The 22,223-nt window shown below is 41.0% G+C and overlaps 1 protein-coding gene across 4 annotated transcripts in view; it reads left to right on the top strand.

The window, feature by feature from the left end:
• bsnb (bassoon (presynaptic cytomatrix protein) b) overlaps positions 1-22,223 on the top strand; it is a 78,141-nt gene that overhangs the window by 46,428 nt on the left and 9,490 nt on the right. For 3 of the 4 annotated variants that reach the window (XM_086292528.1, XM_086292527.1, XM_086292526.1), the window contains exons 4-5: positions 12,358-13,122; positions 15,162-21,455. In XM_086292528.1, the coding sequence (XP_086148654.1) occupies positions 12,358-13,122; positions 15,162-21,455 (7,059 nt within the window). The remainder of the gene's footprint in view (positions 1-12,357; positions 13,123-15,161; positions 21,456-22,223) is intronic. The other variant, XM_086292529.1, reaches the window with a different exon arrangement.

The following is a 22,223-nucleotide window of genomic DNA, read 5'->3' as shown; positions in this document are numbered from 1 at the left end:
CTGTTGTCAGATAGAGAGACAAAACTATACTTAAATGCTTGTAAATTCATATTTTTGTGTCAACAGTGCATCAGGTGAAAACTTGAATGTACAATGGTAAAGCTTTTTCACTCCAGAGTGATTTATCACTCCCAAACTTTTGGTATGGCTTTACCTGTCATTATTGTTTTGTGCCCCCGAGCTTTGTTGTTCTGTTCAGAAAAGGCATTGAGGAGTTGGTGGAGACCAAAACAAGACTAAAAGGACAGCAAATGTTTCTGCTTGAGTCACCAGGTGAACAGAAAAATAACTGCCAATGATCTGGATAATGTTGAGTGCGGTTTGCTGCTCAGCTGGTTGCTAACCAGTTTCACCAGTTCTGCATTATAGTATTAGTGTTGTGTTTCTGCTGCCCCCAAGTGGTCTTCAGTGTATCCACATCCGTATAATTGCATTCATTTCAAACGACTTTCTGCAGAGATGCCTTTCCCCCCTTGTTTTGTGTAAAATAAGACAATTTTTGTGCTTCATAATTGTTTTTTATTACTTCAAGAATCCTTCTATTGCCTGGAGTTGCTGTTTTTGAGTTTTACTGGATCTTTCCAATTGAAAGAAATTGTATGTAATTCAGAAAACCAATTTTTTAAGTAAATGAGCCGCCAATAAAAAAAAAGCACTATTAAAGTACTTTTAGTTGTCATTTACAGGCACTCTGTAAGTCTTGGTCCCTGTTACTGGTTTGCTGTCAGGGTAATATAAGCTAAAATATGAGTGTAATATCAAGTTTTTTTTTCATGATTTTTTTTTATTTTGTAACTTTATGCTCCAAAATATCAATACAGACTTGTGCATCTGCAGCCATAGATGCACAAAAATGCTGTACACACATTGTGCGAGTGGGCTTTAATGTCTCAGCAACCTCCAGTGAGAGTGGGATCAACCTAAGAGAATGGGATCAATCTGTCTGACCTTTTCCTTGTGGTAACCTACACTGTTCAATCGCTCATTATTTTGACAGTGAAAGGGCAGCTTTTCCGACTGTGAGCTGTGCACCTTTGTCTCATGACAGAGTCCGATTCACACAGTTACTACTCACCTACCTACACCTCGATTTTCTAGATATATTAAGTAATATATGCTAAAGAGACCTGCAACTGTGGAGTAAGACAGGGACAACACAGTTATTGTTTTTTCAGGAATGATTAAGTGGCCACGAGAGCACAGAAAACTATAGACTTAATATTAAAAGATTGATGTATCCACTGTGACATCACCCATCATTTTTATGAAGTTAATTTTAGCTTTGTGTGCTTTCTATGTTATTTATGGATTTAACTGTTTAAAAGTTTAATGTGGCCTCCTGTTTTTGAGAGGAACAAATTGCTGTAAACACTCTGTTTAGACATAAAAAAAAATTGTCTCTTGATTGTAAACTTCTTAAAAAATAAATCCATAATCGTGCCAAAAGTGGCCAGATTTGGAAACTGTTGTGGAAGGCCACACCAAGAAGCTGAACTCAGTTCTGTTCTATATGACTTTTATCTCTACTGGTAAGAGTAGATGTTACAAATAGGAAATAGAAATGTGAAAATGGAATAGTAAAAACAATATTTTAGCACTTTTTAATCAACATTCCTGTTTTCTTCCATTTTCATCCCCAACATGAACTCCATGAATTCCCTGTTGCAGTCCTTGTCATTGAGTGCTTTACTGCCAGCTCCTCCATAATCTAACTCTTTTGTTATCCCATGTACAAAGATGAGTACCTTGGCTGTGTTGCAGACATTACAGCATGTGTCCAGAGCTAAGGAGAAAAAAGGCCAAATTGTCCGCTTTGCTTTTAAACTGAAGCTCCAGAATTGCAGAGGTGTTTTTCATTCATCTCGTTTCACACGATATCATTGCAAAACGTGTAATTGACACGCTTGTCCACAGTGCCCATTTCACGCTTTGCCTCTACAAAATGTGAAAAGGACACGCATGCAGAAGTTGCAGTAAGATGCAGTAACAGCAGAATGAGATATTTTATTTTAAGCCAACATGAAAATAATAATGGGAAAGTGTTTAAACAGACATTATTGACACATTTACATGGAAATACGTATTAGCCGCCTAGCTTTACAATTTCTTAAAGACCCTAGAGTGCACTGCATACATTTTTTGCTCGATACCGACTTTGTGGCTTTAATTAAACATATTACCACCCCCTGCTGCTAATGCAACTTCTGCATGGACCGGTGGACTGGTGTTTCTATTACTTATTTTGCCATGATACTGTTGTCTTGTCATAGATCATCTGGGCAGGGGAACATTCTCAAATGCTTCTTTATTCTTGGGGTATATTTTTAGTGAAATCACAAAGCTGGTCTCACTGCTCCATCCCTCAATGTGTAAAGCTTGTTAAAAAGTCATTGTTGCTTTTGCAGCTTTGCAAGCAAAGGTTCATCTATCCCTGTCTGCTTTGCATCAGTCAAATGTTTGTATTTCTCTGAGTATTTAGTCTTGTAATGGTAATTCAAATTGAAATCCTCAAACATAGCAGTCAAATGGAACAATACAAATGGTCTTACTTGAATACTGAATAGGAAATCATTGTAAAATGCAATAGCACAAATTTAAAGAAAGAATTAATAGATATTCTGCTACAGTTGATTCCTACATATTAAACTAAGACAACAGTCTACATTGACAGGTTTTTATTTACTTTCGTGCCGTGAATCATCTGCAGAGTGCTGCCGTCTTTTACCAAGATCTGTAAATCTCTGTTCAGGTAACAAGGTGACCCTGTTCTACAGCAACATTTCTGAGTTTGAGAGTTAATAAAAATGTGAAATTTACTTGGTCCCGTAACGCGCTCTAAAGGATTTTGGATCACAGGTTCTAACAGATTAGGGCTGATCTTTCCATAAAGGAATGTGGAGGCTTAAACTTTGTCAAATGCAATTTTTAAGCCTTAATAATTTAAGGCAGAGAAATGCTTTAATTTAATGTTTTTAAAAATCAAGTCAGACACAATGGTACAGAACATATTTATTTATTTATTTATTTTGTGTACCAGGCTGCTATATATGTTTATTTCTCCTGTAAATATGGGTATTTTGACATATCTGTGGGATATAGGGTTAGGGTTTTTGGTGCTGTCCTCAAGTGGCCATTCCAGGAAGTGCAGTTTTTGCGAGTTTGACTTTGACATTATTGATTTTTCAGTCCCAAAATTTGAAATTTTTGGAAAGGATATACAAACAGACAAACTTCAATCAAAGAAAATATTCTTTCAAGTTATGTAGAAATGCATGATCTATAAAACAGAATCTCAAACTGTGTATACATACTAGTATTGCTAGAAGTGAGAGCAGTCTTAAAAAGTGTGTCTAAATTTAAATCATACTTGCACCTGTCCAATCTAACAACGGTTGTGTTCATTACATACTTTACAGTATTTGTAATTATACAAATCTCTGTCAGTGCGCATTCCTTCTGTCGTATAACCACCAGGGTTTCTCACTGACTTTTATTGGTTCACAGAAAAAAATCAAATGAGAATATTTTACACATCTAGATTTTGTCAAGAAATACAATAAACCAAATGGTTCTGACAGCTGCAGAGAGTAATACAAAGACACACGTTCAATCCCAAAATGTATTCAAAACATGTGTTCTGTCAACAAATTGCTAAAAATCACTTGTTGGCACATGTAAGCTTTAGCAGATACAAACAAACATTAAATGCTTATTATGTGTATGTAATTACAAATTAACAACCAGTGTGTAGTCCTGTTGGCTAAATCTGAATCACAGATGAGAGTGAATGTTAAGTACACTGTCCACTGATCAGATAACTTAACCTTAACCTGCCATTTAACAAGGTTATCAACTCACTAACAGGATAATCCTGCTAACAAACTGAGCCTGCTGTCCTTAGAGAAAACCCCCACACACTTAATCCCCTAAAAAAATGAGAGTTCCAGCAAATGAAAAATGCAAACAACAGAACAGCACAGAGGTATGTCAGTTTCTTTGCAGTTAAAAGTAACAAAAAGCTGTTTTCAGAATTAATTACTTCCAGCTTAAAGAGGACATTTCATTACTTGTGTCTTTTGTAGTTTTTGGCTACAGTTTAATTTGTATTTATCGAGCTGCTGGAGACTACCACAGTGAATTGGCTGTTTTGTTTTCAAGATGCATTAAAAGGCTGTTTCTGAAGCACAGAGGCTCGCTCTTTTATACGGTCCTGATTTTCTCCACATAGTGTGGGTAGAGGTGGGAAGCACAGCCCACAACACTCGCTGCTGTACAAGCTAAAGCATTCTACATGAATAATTTGCTACTCCCTGCTCCGGTTTGGCCTTGCTCCTCTTTCCCTTTCACCCACGCAGTGGTGTTATGCTGATTCGGGAGCAAAGAGGAGAGTTTGGCACTTCCAACATGGCAGGAAGAAAAACGTCTCCATAGAAAAGAAATACTATTCAGCATCTCATTTAAGTGATAATGTTAAAAAGGATGATTAGATGGGGTTTCGAGAAAGTTAGAGACGTGAGTCAAGAGTTCAGAAGCTGGAATTTTTATTAGCTGGCTTAATTGTGTGATCATATAAGTATACACTCATATAGCGTCTTCACTGTAGCTGTTGTTGCATAGCTTCAGTAGTTGTCTCTTGGTCGCAGCATGTACTAGCTGTCCACAAACACACAGTCACTTGTTGTGAAAGAACCAGCACAGATGGCTAGTTCTGAGAGCACTGCACCTGTTTATATATAGCTTCTCAGTAGAGCACTTGAGAGATAGGAAAACAAAGCAAGTCTGTCTGTTTGGCATTGCAGTAACTCCATCCACGCTTTGTGGTCTCAGTTGAGACAGCAGATTCCTTTAGGATTCGGGCATATTAACAAAGGTTTTATCTTGTACGGAGGAATAGCACCAGCAAAAATAGCGCATTATAGATAGATTTTTAATGTAACCGTCACGTCTATTTTTGCTGCGTTATATTTGGTTGAGGCCCTTTGTTGGGTTTCGGACTTTATCAAACTGAGTAGGTGAAGTTAAGTAATGTAGTACCTTACAGTCATAACCTGTGGTTTGTGTTTTCACGGTGCACCCAAATGTTTTCCAGGCTCTTACTTTATCCTGCTTAATGTTGAAAAATGATGTCGTTGCCCACACTATTGTTAGTGCTGCATTAACCAAGATGCACTGCATATTTTCACACTATTCATGATTCAAATGGCATCATTTCTGAGGGAAGGAGTTGCATAATTTGTCACTCATGTTGCATAATTGAGTTATTATTGAGGTTCTATGTTTGCTGGGTCATTGCCACTTATTACAGCTTTTTTCCCCCTGACTGATTGGGCGTCATCTTTGAAACGTGGCTGTTTTTGCAAAATTAATTGTGAAACCAACAAAACATCATACAAGTTTAGCAAAAGATGACAATGAAAAAACTTTTTTTTTGCAAAACTCCTTTAAGTTAATTACATTTAAAGAATCGTCAACTACTTTCTGACTTAATAGATTAAATAAGACTTGGAGGTTTTCATTTTTCTGTGTGCAGGCCACAGCAGCTAAGGATGTTTTATACATGTAATAAACATAGACACGCAGATATCCAAATGTGTATTCTAAAGAGAACGCACCACAAATACAAAAAGGGATTTTTTTTAAGGAAGCAAATATAGTGATAGTGCTTCTTCTTCATGCACATCTTTTCCCTCTGTGTGTTTGTCCACCACTTTGCATTTAATCATTAGTTATTATTAATCTCTGGCTCTTTTCCACAGTGTGTTTTTTATCCTGCCTCCCTCCCCTCACCCCCAACCAGTCGTGGCAGATGGCTGCCCCTCCATGAGCATGTTTCTGCTTGAGGTTTCTTGCTTTTAAAGGGGAGTTTTTCCTTCCCGCTGTCACCAACTGCTTGCTCATCGTTGTCTGATTGTTTGAGTTTTCTCTGTATTATTATTGTAGGGTCTATACCTTACAATATCAAGCACCTTCAGGCAACTGTTGTTTTAATTTGGTGCAATGCAAATAAATAAAATCAAACTGAATTGAAGAACAGTAAAAACAAAAGGGGATCTATGTGTATAAAGCCATGAAACTTCATTCACACTGCATGCAGTGTTGTTTTGAGGTAGGCAGTGTGGAAAGAATCTGCTGGAAGGCTATATCTGAGTGTTTTAAAAATATTAGCTGAGTGTAAAGCGGAGAATGTGGATTCAGTTTCTGACACTTGGCAAATACATTGGCTGCAGGTGTTTTGGTTTCAGTAATTATGCTTTGAAAAATCATATGCATTCTTTAAGTATGCAGAAAGGGGAAAAAAGGTAAACCCTGCTATAATTTGATATGTCTGTTATTGCATTTACAAATGTACATGTACAGTGACGTTGCTGTCTCACCACCTTTATACTGTTGCTCTGTCTGCAGGGATGTGCATGTAGGTATACTGAAGAGGTTTCAGTATGTTAGCTTTAGTGGCCTCCCATAAATAATAATTCAGCTTAGATAAATAATAATTATACATTATTATAAGCGGCATATAGTAACAGCATTAAATATAGCAAATATTATATACCTATATCCTGAATAGACATTATCTTCACTAACAGCATCATTATTCTTACAGGACCACCTTCTCCTTCCTCTTTTCCCATCCACCTCCTCATCCTTTTCATCCTGTTGTGTTAAATGTGAGCTGTAGCTTTGTCTACTAACACCTACGCCAACATGTCACTAACCATTATTTGTACATCATTTTGTGTTCAGAGTCAGTTACACTGAGCAGATACAGGGAGTGCAGAATTATTAGGCAAGTTGTATTTTTGAGGAATAATTTTATTATTGAACAACAACCATGTTCTCAATGAACCCAAAAAACTCATTAATATCAAAGCTGAATGTTTTTGGAAGTAGTTTTTAGTTAGTTTTTAGTTTTAGCTATTTTAGGGGGATATCTGTGTGTGCAGGTGACTATTACTGTGCATAATTATTAGGCAACTTAACAAAAAACAAATATATACCCATTTCAATTATTTATTTTTACCAGTGACACCAATATAACATCTCCACATTCACAAATATACATTTCTGACATTCAAAAACAAAACAAAAACAAATCAGCGACCAAAATAGCCACCTTTCTTTGCAAGGACACTCAAAAGCCTGCCATCCATGGATTCTGTCAGTGTTTTGATCTGTTCACCATCAACATTGCGTGCAGCAGCAACCACAGCCTCCCACACACTGTTCAGAGAGGTGTACTGTTTTCCCTCCTTGTAAACCTCACATTTGATGATGGACCACAGGTTCTCAATGGGGTTCAGATCAGGTGAACAAGGAGGCCATGTCATTAGTTTTTCTTCTTTTATACCCTTTCTTGCCAGCCACGCTGTGGAGTACTTGGACGTGTGTGATGGAGCATTGTCCTGCATGAAAATCACGTTTTTCTTGAAGGATGCAGACTTCTTCCTGTACCACTGCTTGAAGAAGGTGTCTTCCAGGAACTGGCAGTAGGACTGGGAGTTGAGCTTGACTCCATCCTCAACCTGAAAAGGCCCCACAAGCTCCTCTTTGATGATACCAGCCCAAACCAGTACTCCACCTCCACCTTGCTGGCGTCTGAGTCGGACTGGAGCTCTCTGCCCATCCATCTGGCCCATCAAGACTCACTCTCATTTCATCAGTCCATAAAACCATAGAAAAATCAGTCTTGAGATATTTCTTGGCCCAGTCTTGACGTTTCAGCTTGTGTGTCTTGTTCAGTGGTGGTCGTCTTTCAGCCTTTCTTACCTTGGCCATGTCTCTGAGTATTGCACACCTTGTGCTTTTGGGCACTCCAGTGATGTTGCAGCTCTGAAATATGGCCAAACTGGTGGCAAGTGGCATCTTGGCAGCTGCACGCTTGACTTTTCTCAGTTCATGGGCAGTTATTTTGCGCCTTGGTTTTTCCACACGCTTCTTGCGACCCTGTTGACTATTTTGAATGAAACGCTTGATTGTTCGATGATCACGCTTCAGAAGCTTTGCAATTTTGAGACTGCTGCATCCCTCTGCAAGATATCTCACTATTTTTGACTTTTCTGAGCCTGTCAAGTCCTTCTTTTGACCCATTTTGCCAAAGGAAAGGACGTTGCCTAATAATTATGCACACCTGATATAGGGTGTTGATGTCATTAGACCACACCCCTTCTCATTACAGAGATGCACATCACCTAATATGCTTAATTGGTAGTAGGCTTTCGAGCCTATACAGCTTGGAGTAAGACAACATGCATGAAGAGGATGATGTGGACAAAATACTCATTTGCCTAATAATTCTGCACTCCCTGTATATGTCTTTATTTATCTATCATACATGCATGAGAAATGTATTATATTAGGAATTTATTATATTAGATCATAATTAAGAAATGAGGAGTTCTCAGAATGATACTCTTACTGCAACTTCATTAGGGACACATTGCTAGTACTAGATTGGACCTGCTTTTGCCTTAAGAACTGCTTTAATTCGTCACATCTCAAATTCAATAAGGTGTTTGAAACATTTCTCTGAGATTTCGGTCCATATTGGCATGATAACATCCATGATATGAATCCCTGGCTCCACCACATCCCAAAGGTGCTTTGCTGAATTGAGATTTAGGGGCTGTGGAGGCCATTGGAGTACAGTGAAGTCATTGCTGAACCCTTGTGGTGTCCTCGGGTCAAAACTGGTCCTTAGGTGAATGGCAAACAAGTATATGGGAATCCCGAGGACACCACACGGGTAAAAACCCACTTTTGACTAGATGGTTTGAGCTTTGTGACATGACACGTTGATGGAAACAGGCATCAGAAGATGGGTACACTAGATGGGATAGATATGGACAGCAACACAATACTTAGGTAGGATGTGGTGTTTAAATGATGATCAGTTAGTAGGGGCCCAAGGTGTGCCTGGAACATCTTCCCCATACAGTTATACCAACGCAAGCTTGAACCGTTGATTCAAGCTAAATGACGGCTCAATCGAGACTCAGCATTTTTTCAATCTTCTATTTTCCGATGTTGGCGAGCCTGTGTAAACTGTAGCTTCAGTTTCCTGTTCTTAACTGACAGAAGTGACATGCAGTGAGGTCTTGTGGTTATGTAGCCCCTCTGTTTCAAAGTTTGATGTTTTGTGTATATTCATACCTTGATTGTAATTAGAGATGGACCGATCCGATATTACGTATCGGTATCAGTCCGATACTGACCTAAATTACTGGATCGGATATCGGAGAAAAATGAAAAATGTAATCCGATCCATTAAATATCACGAAAGCACCTCACAAAACTTGCAACAGCCGTAACTCACCTCAGAACGTTAGCACGTCGAAGCAGTATGCATCACGTGATAGAGCGGCTGTGGAGCTTCGCTAGCAACCCGGCATTTCATCTCCGACAAAGTTATCCCCGAGAGAAGTAAAGCAAGTGTGTAAGTCCATCTCTGAATCTTGCGTTAAGCTTAACAAGCGATATATGGAGCCACTGCCTCTTCTTGCTGCTACTTCAATCATGAAACTGCTTAATGATCAGCTGATCGGCTTTTCTGTTGCGAGTCCTTGTCTCTAGTTTGCTTTTGGCCCACTTTGCACCAGAAAGAGGAAACCAGTGGATAAACAACAGCAGCACGTTTAAGCTTGATAAGCTGTTGTTAGAATTTATTTAATATTACTTTCTACACCAGGATCTTTTTCTACGTAGCTGACGCTGGTAACTGTGCAGGGGCGGATCTAGCAAAGTTTAGCCAGGGGGGCCGATAGGGCATTAACAGGGAAAAGGGGGCACAAAGACATACTTTTCTTTCTTATTCTCATTTAAAATGTCTAGCTTTTAATAAATAATTATCTGACACCCAAAGTTTTAATTTGATGCAAAATGAATAGAAGTCAATTACTGTATATAGTAACTATTAAGTCTAATATATATATATATACCCTAGTAAGCTATAGTACTTTTTACTTTGGGAAGGTACCATCTGTGCAGTCTGCAATTTTGTTGAAGAAAGATGTTGAATCTATTTAATATTTCTTGAAAAATAATTGATTTCTGTGCATTTTTTTTTCACACTGCATCAAATTAAGGTTGATTACGTCGATTAAGCATCATGAGGTGGAGCGTGAGGGGTGGTTCCCTATTTTTTATTTATTTATTTTTGTTGTTGCTGGGAGTTGGAACCCTATTAGTTAGGTTGCTTAATATTTACGCTAAGTACTCTTTAAAATACCAGAATAGGGAGGATGGTGTAGGTTTAAGTTTATTAGATTGATCAGTATTGCTGAACTATGAAATTTTTTTTTTTGCATACAGGTATAACAGAATAGCTTTAGTGTAGTTGTTGTTTTAAACTTGAGTATGAACTTGTACAAAATGCAGCAAGATATTTAAAAAGACAGTTTTGTTGATTAAAAAACACTATATCGGATTCATATCGGTATCGGCAGATATCCAAATTTATGATATCGGTATCGGTATCGGACATAAAAAAGTGGTATCGTGCCATCTCTAATTATAATTAGTGGTTATTTGACTTACCCTTGCCTTCCTTCCAGCTTGAAGCAGTGTGGCTATTATCCTCTGACCGCTGACGGGCATTTTCACCCAGAGAACTGTCTCTCATTAGATATGTTCGCTTTTCATTCTGTGTAAAGATGGTTGTGAGAGAAAATCACAGTAGTTGTACATTCAAAGTAACTGAAATCACCTTTCTTCCATATTCTGATGTTGCTGCCCTGCGATTGGCTGAATTAATCTTCACATTAATGAGCAGTTGAACTGGTATACCTACATTTTCTATAGTTTGTTTTTAATCCTACTTTTCAATTAGGGTGTCCATGACCATGCGGCCACCATTCATTGTGGCCACTGAATCTAATAGAGGACAGACAAGGACCACTAAGAAGAACAATCAGTCTCTCCCTTACACAGGGCCGGGTCAATGTCTCTAAAGGTTTTGTATAAAATGATAAAGAAGACAGACTGTTGTACTCACAGACCTTATCACTAGAGACATATCTATCAAATGCTGGCCTCTTGGGTCTCTAGATTAAGATCCCTATTGTGCTGATCAGATGTTTCTTGCTGATTAAATGCTTGTCAGTCTCTGTCAGTCTCTCTTTGTCTTACGTGGAACGTGGGCTTTTCTCATTTATTTGTATAACTCAGGAGGATCTCTTCTTAATGTAACTTTCCTTAATTGAATTTGACTGAAAGACAGCATCCCAGTGACTTCAATGACTCCCTTTTCCATTTGATCATTGCAGTGTGATGAAAACGTAAGGGTGCGTTAAAAATAAATGTTTTATTTGCAACCTTCTCTGCCATCTTGACTGTTTGCACCGCGGTAAAGATGTCCTCTGATACAGTCACTGCACACCTACCACCATTATTTTATTTATTAGCTGTTACCGGGCATGTTGTTAAATTCCATCTTCTGTATTTATGCTTTTGAAGTATTACACCAATAAAAGAAATGATTTATTTGGGCAGATGGTAATCAGCAATGGAGGTGTTTATGAGGTTATTTGTTTTGTTGTACAAGTCGGTGACACAAGAATGCTCATTCTTCAGGCCCGAGGCACAGATGATTGTCATTAACAGGAGGCTGTGTTACAAACATAGTTCCTTCCCCTCTATTTTCAGCTTTCATTACCTGTAATCGAACCATTTCTTTCCATTGAGCAGTTTGATCGATGTGTTGTGTTGACCTGAAATTGAATCTGTTTATGTTAATATCCTGTCTGTGATGGCTTTTGTACTAAATTTTTAACAGTGTCACACTCCTCTCTCCAAACATAGGGCTTAGCGAGGATGACTGTGAAGGGTGAATGCTGCTCTTGCAGATGCTATGGGCTCCATAAAAGATCTGATGATTGTTGCACCCGTCCAATCTAATAACAGTTGTGTTCATTTGTATTTGTGCTGCACTCTTTCTTCTGTGTATTCGGTTTGAGAGTGCTAAATGCTGTCAAATTATTAAGTCTTCTTGAGGAGATGAAAGGCCTTGTTTGGACAGGCTTTCAAATATTCAGTTGTTCAGACTTGCTATAGCATGTCCTTAGCACACCGTGACCATTTATGAAGAAACATGACTTGGATTTAATATATCTAACTAACAGACAGATCTTTATGCTTGTACCCATCAATCACTGGGAATAAGAATCCAGTAGTGTGTTTTGGAAAATATTACTATGAGCACCTAATCATGCCTGAGGTTTGCTGGTGGCAGAAAATTCAAATTGTTTCTTTTACTAGCATTAGTGTATAATTTGTTTTGCTGATGTACATACTATGAAATCATGTTCTCCTATCTGATTTCTTTACTTCATGGCTAAATCCTGCTTTCTTCTTTTTGTTTTTCAGAAGAAAGAATGGTTATGCTTGAACTGCCAGACACAGCGGGCCCTGTCAGGAAGCTTGGGAGATATTCCAGCTCCTGTTCCACAGCCAATGGCATCCCCCCGGTCACCTGTTCCAGCCAATCAACAACCACCTCAACAGAAAGGGCCCAATCAACTATCAGGGCCCAGGACCACAGGTCCTCAACAACAACAGAAACCAGCGGGTCCCCAAGTAAGTGGCCCTCTCTCTAATGTGAAACAGGCTGGGCCTACCTCTGAAACCAAAGGTTCTGCCCAACTTAAGAGTTCAACCCAGCCACCTTCCCAAGTTAAGGGTCCAACACAACCCACGGCTCAGAGTAAGGGACCTGGTCAGGTTAAGGGTCCTACTCAGTCACACGCTCAAAGTAAGGTCCCTGCTCAGCCAGCTAACCAGACAAAGGGCCCGAGCCAGGCCAAAGGGCTGACTCAGACAAAGGTATCTGCTCAGCCCTCTGCTCAGACTAAGGGCCCTTCTGGTCCCAAGACTTCATCTACCCCTGGTAAAGCTGCACCCAGCAATGCCAAGGCTTCTTCCACCCCTTCAAAAACCATACCTACTCAGTCTAAACCCACAGGTAACAACCAGGCCCGCAAACATCTGCAAAGCCAGGAGAAGACTAAAGTTGCATCTAAGTCTCTAAAAGAAGACGTCAAAGCCTCGCCAAAGAAGGCATTGTCAGAGACTGTCACTTCTCCAAAAGACACGAAGATACCTGAAGATGCGCAGAAGTCAAGACACCATGAAGTGAGCTACCTGCAACTTCTTCGCCTTCACCTGTTCCACTTGAGTCACCATTTTTTTTATTTATTTTGCTCCATTAAGAGTTGTTCTTTTTTTTTTTTTTTTACATTTTTTAATTATTGTGCTTATCAAGCTCTTTATGATTTTATGTTCGTATTATAATTTTCATAACTTCATCTGTTCCACCACTCTGTCATCATTATCTCTTTAATCCTGAGCAAAGTTTAAGGTGTAAATAATTACATCTTTACCTAAAGGTGCTATATCATAACATCTTTTGCATAAAATAGAGTAGTGCTGTCACGAAAAGGTAGTTGTCAGCATCAGTTTTATTTAGGAATTATTATGATATCAAGACCAGTGACATCATTAAGAAGGCACGGAGGAGGGTGACGTCAACTTTAAGGTCACCTCGTGTGGAGAAAATAAATGTGAGAAACTACATTTGAGAGAGGCAAAGAACAGATAGAGATACAGAAATTCCTTCACTTGGTAGTGAGATGATTTCCTTTTAATGGACTTTTTTCATCATCATGATGTCCTTAACATTACCATCTATGTCATTTTCATCCTCATCCTTATGATCGTCATCATTGGTCTCAGGAGCCATTTCTTACATTCAGATCATGCCTTCGTTCTGCAGCCATGTTTTGTCCACTTTTATTTTATTTGCAGGTTTTCTTGAACTTTTTTTGTGTTTGTTTAATGTGACACGTGATGATATTTTAAGCATTCTAAGCATGTTCGTTATTCTTCAGCGGTTGGAAGAATGCAATGGAGAATGCATCAAAGATGGCAATGAAGCATGTAATCAAATGACATTTGTCCGTAATTGTTTGTATGTTCAACTGTCTGTTATAGTCATGCTGTGTCAGTGTATTTATCCATCTGTGTGTACATAATGCTGAAAGGCAAACTCAACCCAAATCAAGACGAGACAGTCAACAGCCATAATAAACTATGAAATAATTCATTACTAATGACACTAATTATTTTGTTTTCTTTTTTCTTTTCTATAAGACAGAAACATTTTGCAGTTAAGTTGGTCTTTTTTTCCAAGTACAAGTACAAATGCATAAATATTTCTAAATGGCAACTTTTGCAAATTTGCCTAATTTCTAAAACCAAAAAGAAATAAAGTGTAAATATTTGGGTTGATTTTAACCTAAAATGTTAATATATCTGGTTGTTTGATTGAAGAAACAGTTCACACATAAAAAAGACAAATTTATGTTTCCTCTGGCCTATAGTGCTGACTTTCCATCTAAACTTAGTGCGAGCTGCCCACTTTTTTTCACCATATAGTTTGGTGAATATCAAGGAGCTAACTGCCACTTACCAAGTGGTGCTCAAAACTCAACCCTAATAAAGTCTGTTTCTCAACATCATGACCTGGTTACTCTAAATAAATAGTGAATCCAGCACTAATCACTTTCAAGAAGTTTTTTTCTTTCTACCCCACTGCATCCACCACCTGCATCACATTTACCTGTGCTGTGAGGCTTGTAGTTGTGACAGTGTGGCAGCATGTATAGTTTCTTTTTATTTGCATGTGTAGTTCAATAAAAAGAATGTAGTTCCTAGAATGAACTACTCCCACCAAGGTCGGTGGTCTTTTTTTAGTTGTGCAGTCATACATTCTAGAAAGAGACATAGCTCCTGGATTTTCAAATTAACCTTTTTTGCCTGCCACCCAAAAAAAAACATGTATCAAGATAACTTTTTTTGGTGCTTTGTGCGCCACGAAGTAAGAATTGTTATTTTGGGGTGAACTGTCTCTTTACGGATATGTTATTTCCAAGTTAATTATTCTCTAATATATTACTATTAGAGACTATTTCATCTTTATTAGGTGTAGTGAATTAATTTTACTCCTAAGCATTTCAAAAATGCTCATAGAAATGTCACTGATGAGCTGGATGAAATAGTTGGATACAAGATGTGCACTGAAGCTTGTAATATACTTTTTCATTAATTAATTACAGGAAAAAAGTATGTCTTTTTTGCTTCTGACCTCTTCTCTTCTTCCTCTCTTTTCTTAGGATTCCAACAAATCAAGTTCTCAGAGTTTAAGTGACACTGGATACTCTTCAGATGGCATCTCCAGTTCTCATGGGGAAATTACTGGTCAGATTCGGGAAGAAGGAATCAAGCTCAGTGAAAGAGGTGCCTCCATCCCCTCAGAAATCACCAAGCTGGAGAGCTCCATGAAACCTCTGTTGGAGTCAAAGAGTACTTCAGATCAGAAGCACAGGCCACATTCACTGTCGGTAGGACAGGACATCAGTCCCGATGACGATGCAGCAAGAGATGAATCAGAAGATGACCTCAGTTGTAAGCTTCGGCATGATTACGTGGAGGACAGCAGTGAAAGTGGTCTCTCACCATTGCCAGTAAGACAGAAGAAGTCACATAAAGATTTAACAGATGAAGAATACATGAGGAGGCAAATTATGGAGATGAGTGCTGATGAAGAAGATTTAGAAGATTATGGAAATCAGAAAGTAAAAAAGTCACATAAAACAAGTGGAGACTTAAACAAAGAGAGGCGACGACTCTCTCATCATTCTAATAGTTTTGAGGATGACGCCAAGGTTTCAGAAGGGGCTTATAAGGCAAATGAAGAAGAAGACGTTGTGATCGCTGGAGGCCTTCGCCGCTTTAAAACCATTGAGCTAAATAACACCAACAGCTACAATCGAGACATGGAGCTCAGTACTGAGCATGACCTAAGAGAACCAGAGCTAGAGATGGAAAGTCTGACTGGGTCTCCAGAGGAGCGGTCTAAAGGAGAGTATTCATCAACTCTGCCTGCCACCACCCCCAGCTACACCTCTGGAACATCCCCCACATCTGTGTCATCCATGGAGGATGACAGTGACAGCAGCCCTAGCCGTAGGGCACGACTAGAGGAGGCTAAGCAGCAGAGAAAGGCTCGCCATCGTTCCCATGGGCCCCTGCTGCCAACCATTGAGGACTCATCTGAGGAGGATGAGCTTAGAGAGGAGGAAGAACTACTTAGAGAACAGGAGCAAATGAGAGATTTAGAGCAACAGAGGATCAGAAGTACTGCCCGAAAAACAAAAAGGGATAAAGAAGAGCTACGAGCCCAAAGACGCAGAGAAAGGTCCAAAACTCCTCCAAGTAATCTCTCTCCTATCGAGGATGCATCACCAACAGAGGAGCTGAGGCAGGCTGCTGAGATGGAGGAACTTCACAGATCGTCATGTTCGGAGTACTCACCTTCTATGGACTCTGAGGCAGAAGGCTTTGAGATAATTGGTGGAAAGCTTTACAAATCAGGAAATGAGTATAACCTTCCAACCTTTACTTCTCTCTACTCTCCAACAGAAAAGACAGCAGTTTTACCATCTGATAAAACACTGAAAAGTGCAGAGGAAGTGTACGAGGAGATGATGAAGAAAGCACAGCTCATGCAGAGGCAGGGGCAAGCTGTTAATCAGCGGAAAAGTACCTCTCAGTCTGATGATAAGCATCATCTTGAAGCTGGAACTGCACTCACCCCTGGCTCAAGCCCAACACAGGTTACTGCACCTATGTCCTTCTCTACAACAGGCAGTGATCCAAGAATTCCAGGTATTCATGCAGCACAGCATCTATCAAAAGAAACACAAAACAGGATGATGACACAGAGTGCCAAAATTGAAGGTGTTGTTGGAGTTGCCACAACAAAAGCTGTGAGTCATACTGTGACAAATCGCCAAACAGGTGGCCCGGTACCTGCTGGCACCAAGGTAGGCTCCCAGAGGCCAACACAGGCACCATCTGACCCTGGAACATCCTCCCTGACCTCCAGAGTCTTTTCCCTTTTCAAAGGGCCTAGCCCCCCAGTCTCTCCCACTGCTTCTCCAGTACAAAGTCCAACTCATGCCCCATCTGTGCGATCCACTAGTAGTGGCGGCAGGCAACTGCCATCTGTGCCTGGTGGTCCTACATCAGCTGCAGCATCCCATGGGGCTCAGGCACCTCAAAGAGCAGTTTCGCCACGTCTCATACGACAGCAGTCCTCCCAAGATTCACCGGTGATGGTGATAACTCTCGGTTCAGAAACAACTAGTCCTGCCAAGCCACTTACTGTAAATTCTTCCACTTCGCCTTTGTCATCACCAACACAAGCAAGTTGTAAAACACTTTACAGCTCGCATCCCTCTTCGACAAGTTCGCCAACATCACCTCAAAAACACCCATCTCAACAGTCCCTGAAACATTCTTCTCAGATGGCTCAGAATGTTGAAAAAGTTAATGTTGGTATAAGTGCTGGATCTGTGGAGATATCGCTAGGTAAAATTTCAAATATTCAAGGCACTTCAAAGGTTGTAGGTCAGGGTGAAACACTTCTTGGAACTAATATTGTGGATTTGAGGGCCCCAATGAGGCCAGCTCCAATTATAATGACAGACCAGGGAATGGACCTAACATCCCTTGCCTCTGACACGAGACGATACTCTTTAGGAGCAGAGCAGCCGGCTGGTAGACACACAGCAGTGCAACCTCTTATCATGAACCTAAATGCACAAGAGCAACCACACGTATCTGTATCAACGCCAACCACAGTGAGTGTCACAGTCGCAGGTTCAACATTCATATCCCAACCAAAGCAGCCTGTCGTGTATGGAGATCCATTACAAAACCGTGTGGATCTTGGGCAAGGTGTTGGATCAGCTGTCTGTTTAACCCAAAGTAAGCCACCAATCACAGACCCATCTATTCCCAAAATTGATGCCTGTCTGGAGAATCTGGGTATACAACAGCAACAACTGCAGTTACAGCAGCAGAAGCTGCTTCAGCAGCAACAGCTTCTGGAACAACAGCTCCAGCAGCACCAGCAGCAATCCTCTTTTGCTCGTTATAATTTGGCTAATCAAGTCCAGCCACTGCTGATAAAAAAAGACCTTGTAGTGAACCAGACAAGCAGTGCCCAGCCTGGAGTGACTGCTAGTGCCATACCTAGAGTCTCCCCACTGGCTCCACCATCAGTTTCTGGGGCTCCTGCTTCTAATATTCCCCACGAATTGTATGGTGGAGTTGCCTTAGAACTAAAAAATAAGCCAACAGTAATGAACCTGTCCACAGGTAAGCCCCATGTGATGATGGTGCACCTTGATGAGAGTAATCCATCACAAAGTGGCACAGTGACTCAACTGATAAAGCGAGAGGAACCTCCTCCCCCTCCTCAGGTCTTGGATCTTACTGGACAGATCAAACCAGAAAACCAGGTGGCTTGTTGTGATGTTGTTTACAAATTGCCCTTTGGTGGTTCCTGTTCAGGGTCACTCACTCAGAAGTCTACCACAGTATCCTCAGATAAAAACACGACCACTGAAAGCTCTCAAGCAGCCCATCCTCCCCAGTCACCTCACTACAGCATTAGCCAACAACAACAACACCAGCCTCAAGTTACACAAGGAATGACAGACGAACATAAAGCATACCAAACACCCATAGTCCCCTCAGGAAGAATACAGCCATCCATGTCGGATACTAATCTGCCTTCCATGACTGATGCTAGCCACTACCAGAATAATCTCCAGGGTGGTATGGCAGTAGATCTTAGCAGTATAAATCAGGTTTATGAAGGTGGATACCTTGGCATGGGAGCACAGTATGGTTCCTACACAGACTTGCGTCACCAAGGAGATCTCGGAGGCCCTTCGTTACCCCTTCGCCGATATGGCTCCATGTCAAATATCAGTTCAGACTATGCCTACAGTTCACGTGACCTAACAGTATCACAGGACTCCAATTTGGCTCAGTATAGTGCGACCACTGCCAGGGAGATCAGTCGCATGTGTGCAGCTCTTAACACAGTGGATCAGTATGGGAACCGGTATGGAACTAATGCAGAATTACCATATGGGGCAGGAAGGGGTGGACCTTTAGCAAAGTTAAATCTCCAGCAAAGCTTAGCATCAATAAGAGCAAATTTACTCTATGGACCAGATGGAAGACCAACAGCAAATGGCCAAACCCTAACAAATCTAATAAATGCTAGACAAGCTAGTATACGCGCCTTGTACCCTGCTGCTTTGAGGGGAGGTGATGGAATGATATATTCTACCATAAATGCTCCCATTGCCTCTACCTTGCCAATTACTACACAGCCTGCCTCTGTCCTGCGCCCCATGCCGAGAGGAATTTACAGATCGTACCCTACAGGTGTAACTGCTGTACCATTGGCTAGTCTTACAAGGTTGCCTCAGTTGACTCCCAGGATGCCTCTGTCCACGCAGGGAGCATATTCATACCCTCCTCCAAACCAATATCAAACGTCTGCCACACCATCAGGAGGTATGCCCGTGGTAAGCAGCTCCCACCAAGAAACTCCAATGTACCTTGGAAAGCCTTTAACAACAGTTGCTCCACAAACAGTTACAACAATTGCACCATCACAAACTGCAGTACAAAGTGTTGTTGCCACTGGGATGTACACAACAGCTGATCATCAAATAGACCACTCTAAGCTCTCATCGCAGAGTATTACAGCTCTCTCTCAAGCTCAAAGCCAGCCTCCAACTGTCCAGCCAGTGCAGGCACAGCAGTTGCCTGCTCAAACTGAGCCTTTATCCCTCACTCAAACCCAAACTCAAGCACAACCTGTCAGTCAGCCTCAACAGTTAGTTTTGCCGCAAAGTCACTCGCAAGCACCACCACATGGTTCTGCACAAGCACCAAGCTCCAAACTTTCTCCACCCACAGATGCTCAGAAAGGTAAGGAAGATGAGAGACTGAGTCAGCAACAAGAGCACATGCTGCAGTTAGAACGAGAACGGGTTGAACTAGAGAAATTACGACAGTTACGTCTGCAAGAGGAGCTTGAAAGAGATCGTATGGAGCTTCAGCGTCACAGAGAAAAAGAACAGCTCCTGGTTCAGCGTGAGATCCAAGAGTTGCAGACGATCAAACAGCAAGTCCTACAGCAGCAGCAAGCTGAGCGCGAAACGCAGCTCATTATGCAAAGGGAACAACTAGCTCAACAGAGAATGCAGCTTGAGCAAATCCAGTCATTACAGCAGCAGCTCCAGCAGCAGTTGGAGGAGCAGAAAAGGCAAAAGACAGCAGCAGTGGAGGCAGCAGCGGCAGCTGTGGCGGCTGAAGCTGCTGCTGCATCTGCTGCAGCTGCAGCAGCAGCAACATCTGCCCAAGGTGCTATACAAGGTGTTGTTGTTGGAGGAGGTCCCCCTCAAGGGTTTATTATTTGTGACCAAAGTGGTAGAGTTATTCAGCAAGATGGACAGAGTGTTCAGTTTTGGCAAGATGGACAGCTGGTCCAAGCCGTGGTGGCAGCTCGACCTATTCATAGTTCAGCCTCTGAAATGTCTTTAAAAAGCAGTGACAAACAGGTTGACTCTAAGATTATGAAAAAGCAGAATTCCATGCCTCGGCTGAGGGATGGCTCAGAGGAGGACTCTGTGAAAAGGATTACAGACAGCTGTGTGCAAACAGATGACGAAGATGGAGAGGAAAGATTCATGAACAGGCGCAGGAGAACTCGGCGAATTGCAGACTGCAGTGTACAGACTGATGAGGAGGACCAGGCAGAATGGGACCAGCAGCCCGTAAGGCGCAGGCGATCACGTGCATCCAAGCACTCTGAATCTAGCGGTGAGGCTAAATCTGAAGGATCATCCAAAGTGGTTTCTGCAAGCATAGCTATTCAGACCACAAATGATTCATCATGCCAAACAGAACCTGACCAACTAGGCAGGGTTTCGCCTGCAATCCACATTACAGTGGCAGAAACCTCAAAGGTTGACCTGTTACATTACATTGCGGCTCCTGAAAGAACGCACAAAGGAGAGAGTCTGGCCTGCCAGACAGAACCAGAGTCTCATTCCCAGGGAGTGGTCGCCCCTCAGCTAAGTGTGCCCACAACTATCAGCCCCTACTCAACAAGTCTGCATATAGTAGGAGCAAACACATCTGACCCAATCTCCCCTAGACTCCAAGGAGTTGTTAAGTTTGAGAGGAGGAAACCAGACCCCTTGGAAATCGGCTATCAGCAGCAACAGAATGAGTCTCATTCTCGCCAGCCCCCCAAATCTCCCCAAGTGCTATACTCCCCTGTATCTCCGCTGTCTCCTCATCGCATGCTAGAGACAACATTTGCCTCACAGGAGAAGCTTAACAAGGCCCACGTAACGCCCCAGCAAAAGGCCTTCACCGCCGAGTCACCCCAACGCCACCAGACTCTACCAAGACCCATAAAAAGTGTGCAGCGTTCGATGTCGGATCCAAAGCCTCTCAGTCCTACATCAGAGGACCCTGTCAAGACCAGGTTCTCCCCATATCACCAACAAGCTGTGTCCAACAGTCAGGTACAAAATCATAACCTTTTGTTTAAACAGAGTTTATCATGCATGTAACATATCAGTGTTTATACACAACAAAGAACTAGTAGAATTCTAAAAATTTAAATGCCTGTTTGAAGAGTATAATCACAAGACAAATCTGACTTTAGAAACTAGTTAAACTAATGTGTGGTTATTAGTGTTACACATTCAAGACTAATTTATTCTATAGTTACTAGAGCCTATTAGCACAGATACAATCAAATAAAAGGAGCACCTTTTGGGGGCTATTTGAAGTCACATAGTGCTTTTCTACACTATAAAACTAAAACTTCATTACGTGAATTAAAAAATACACACACACACACACACACACACACACACACACACACACACACACACACACACACACACACACACACACACACAGTTTACGCCAACATATGCTGTCAAAGCTGCTTCAGTGCACCTTGGAGTTCATTTTCCAAGGTTGAGATTTTATGGTAAGGATGAACACAATTCTTCCAGAATATTTTCCCTTCATTTGGTGTTTAAAAAAGGGAGGTGGAGAGCGATGTACAACAAACTGGTCGAAAATCAACTCAATTTAGATTTGAAGACTTTTAAAGCCATAGAATATCATCCACATCATTTTCATACTGGTCAAACCTGTCCCATCAGGACAGAAATGCTCCATCAAAGGATAAAGGTGATTATAACAGTTCTTATATTAATTTGCATAACAGAGCCAGTATATCCCCTGACTGCAAGGTCAAAGGTTCAGGCTTTTCCTTT

The sequence above is a fragment of the Aulonocara sp. 'chitande type north' Nkhata Bay genome, linkage group LG5 (genome assembly GCF_057382095.1).
Source record: "Aulonocara sp. 'chitande type north' Nkhata Bay isolate Kocher_YH1m ecotype deep benthic linkage group LG5, A_spYH_male_GT1.1, whole genome shotgun sequence".
In the NCBI taxonomy this organism is placed as follows: domain Eukaryota; kingdom Metazoa; phylum Chordata; class Actinopteri; order Cichliformes; family Cichlidae; genus Aulonocara; species Aulonocara sp. 'chitande type north' Nkhata Bay.
This window is presented reverse-complemented; position numbering and strand designations above follow the sequence as displayed.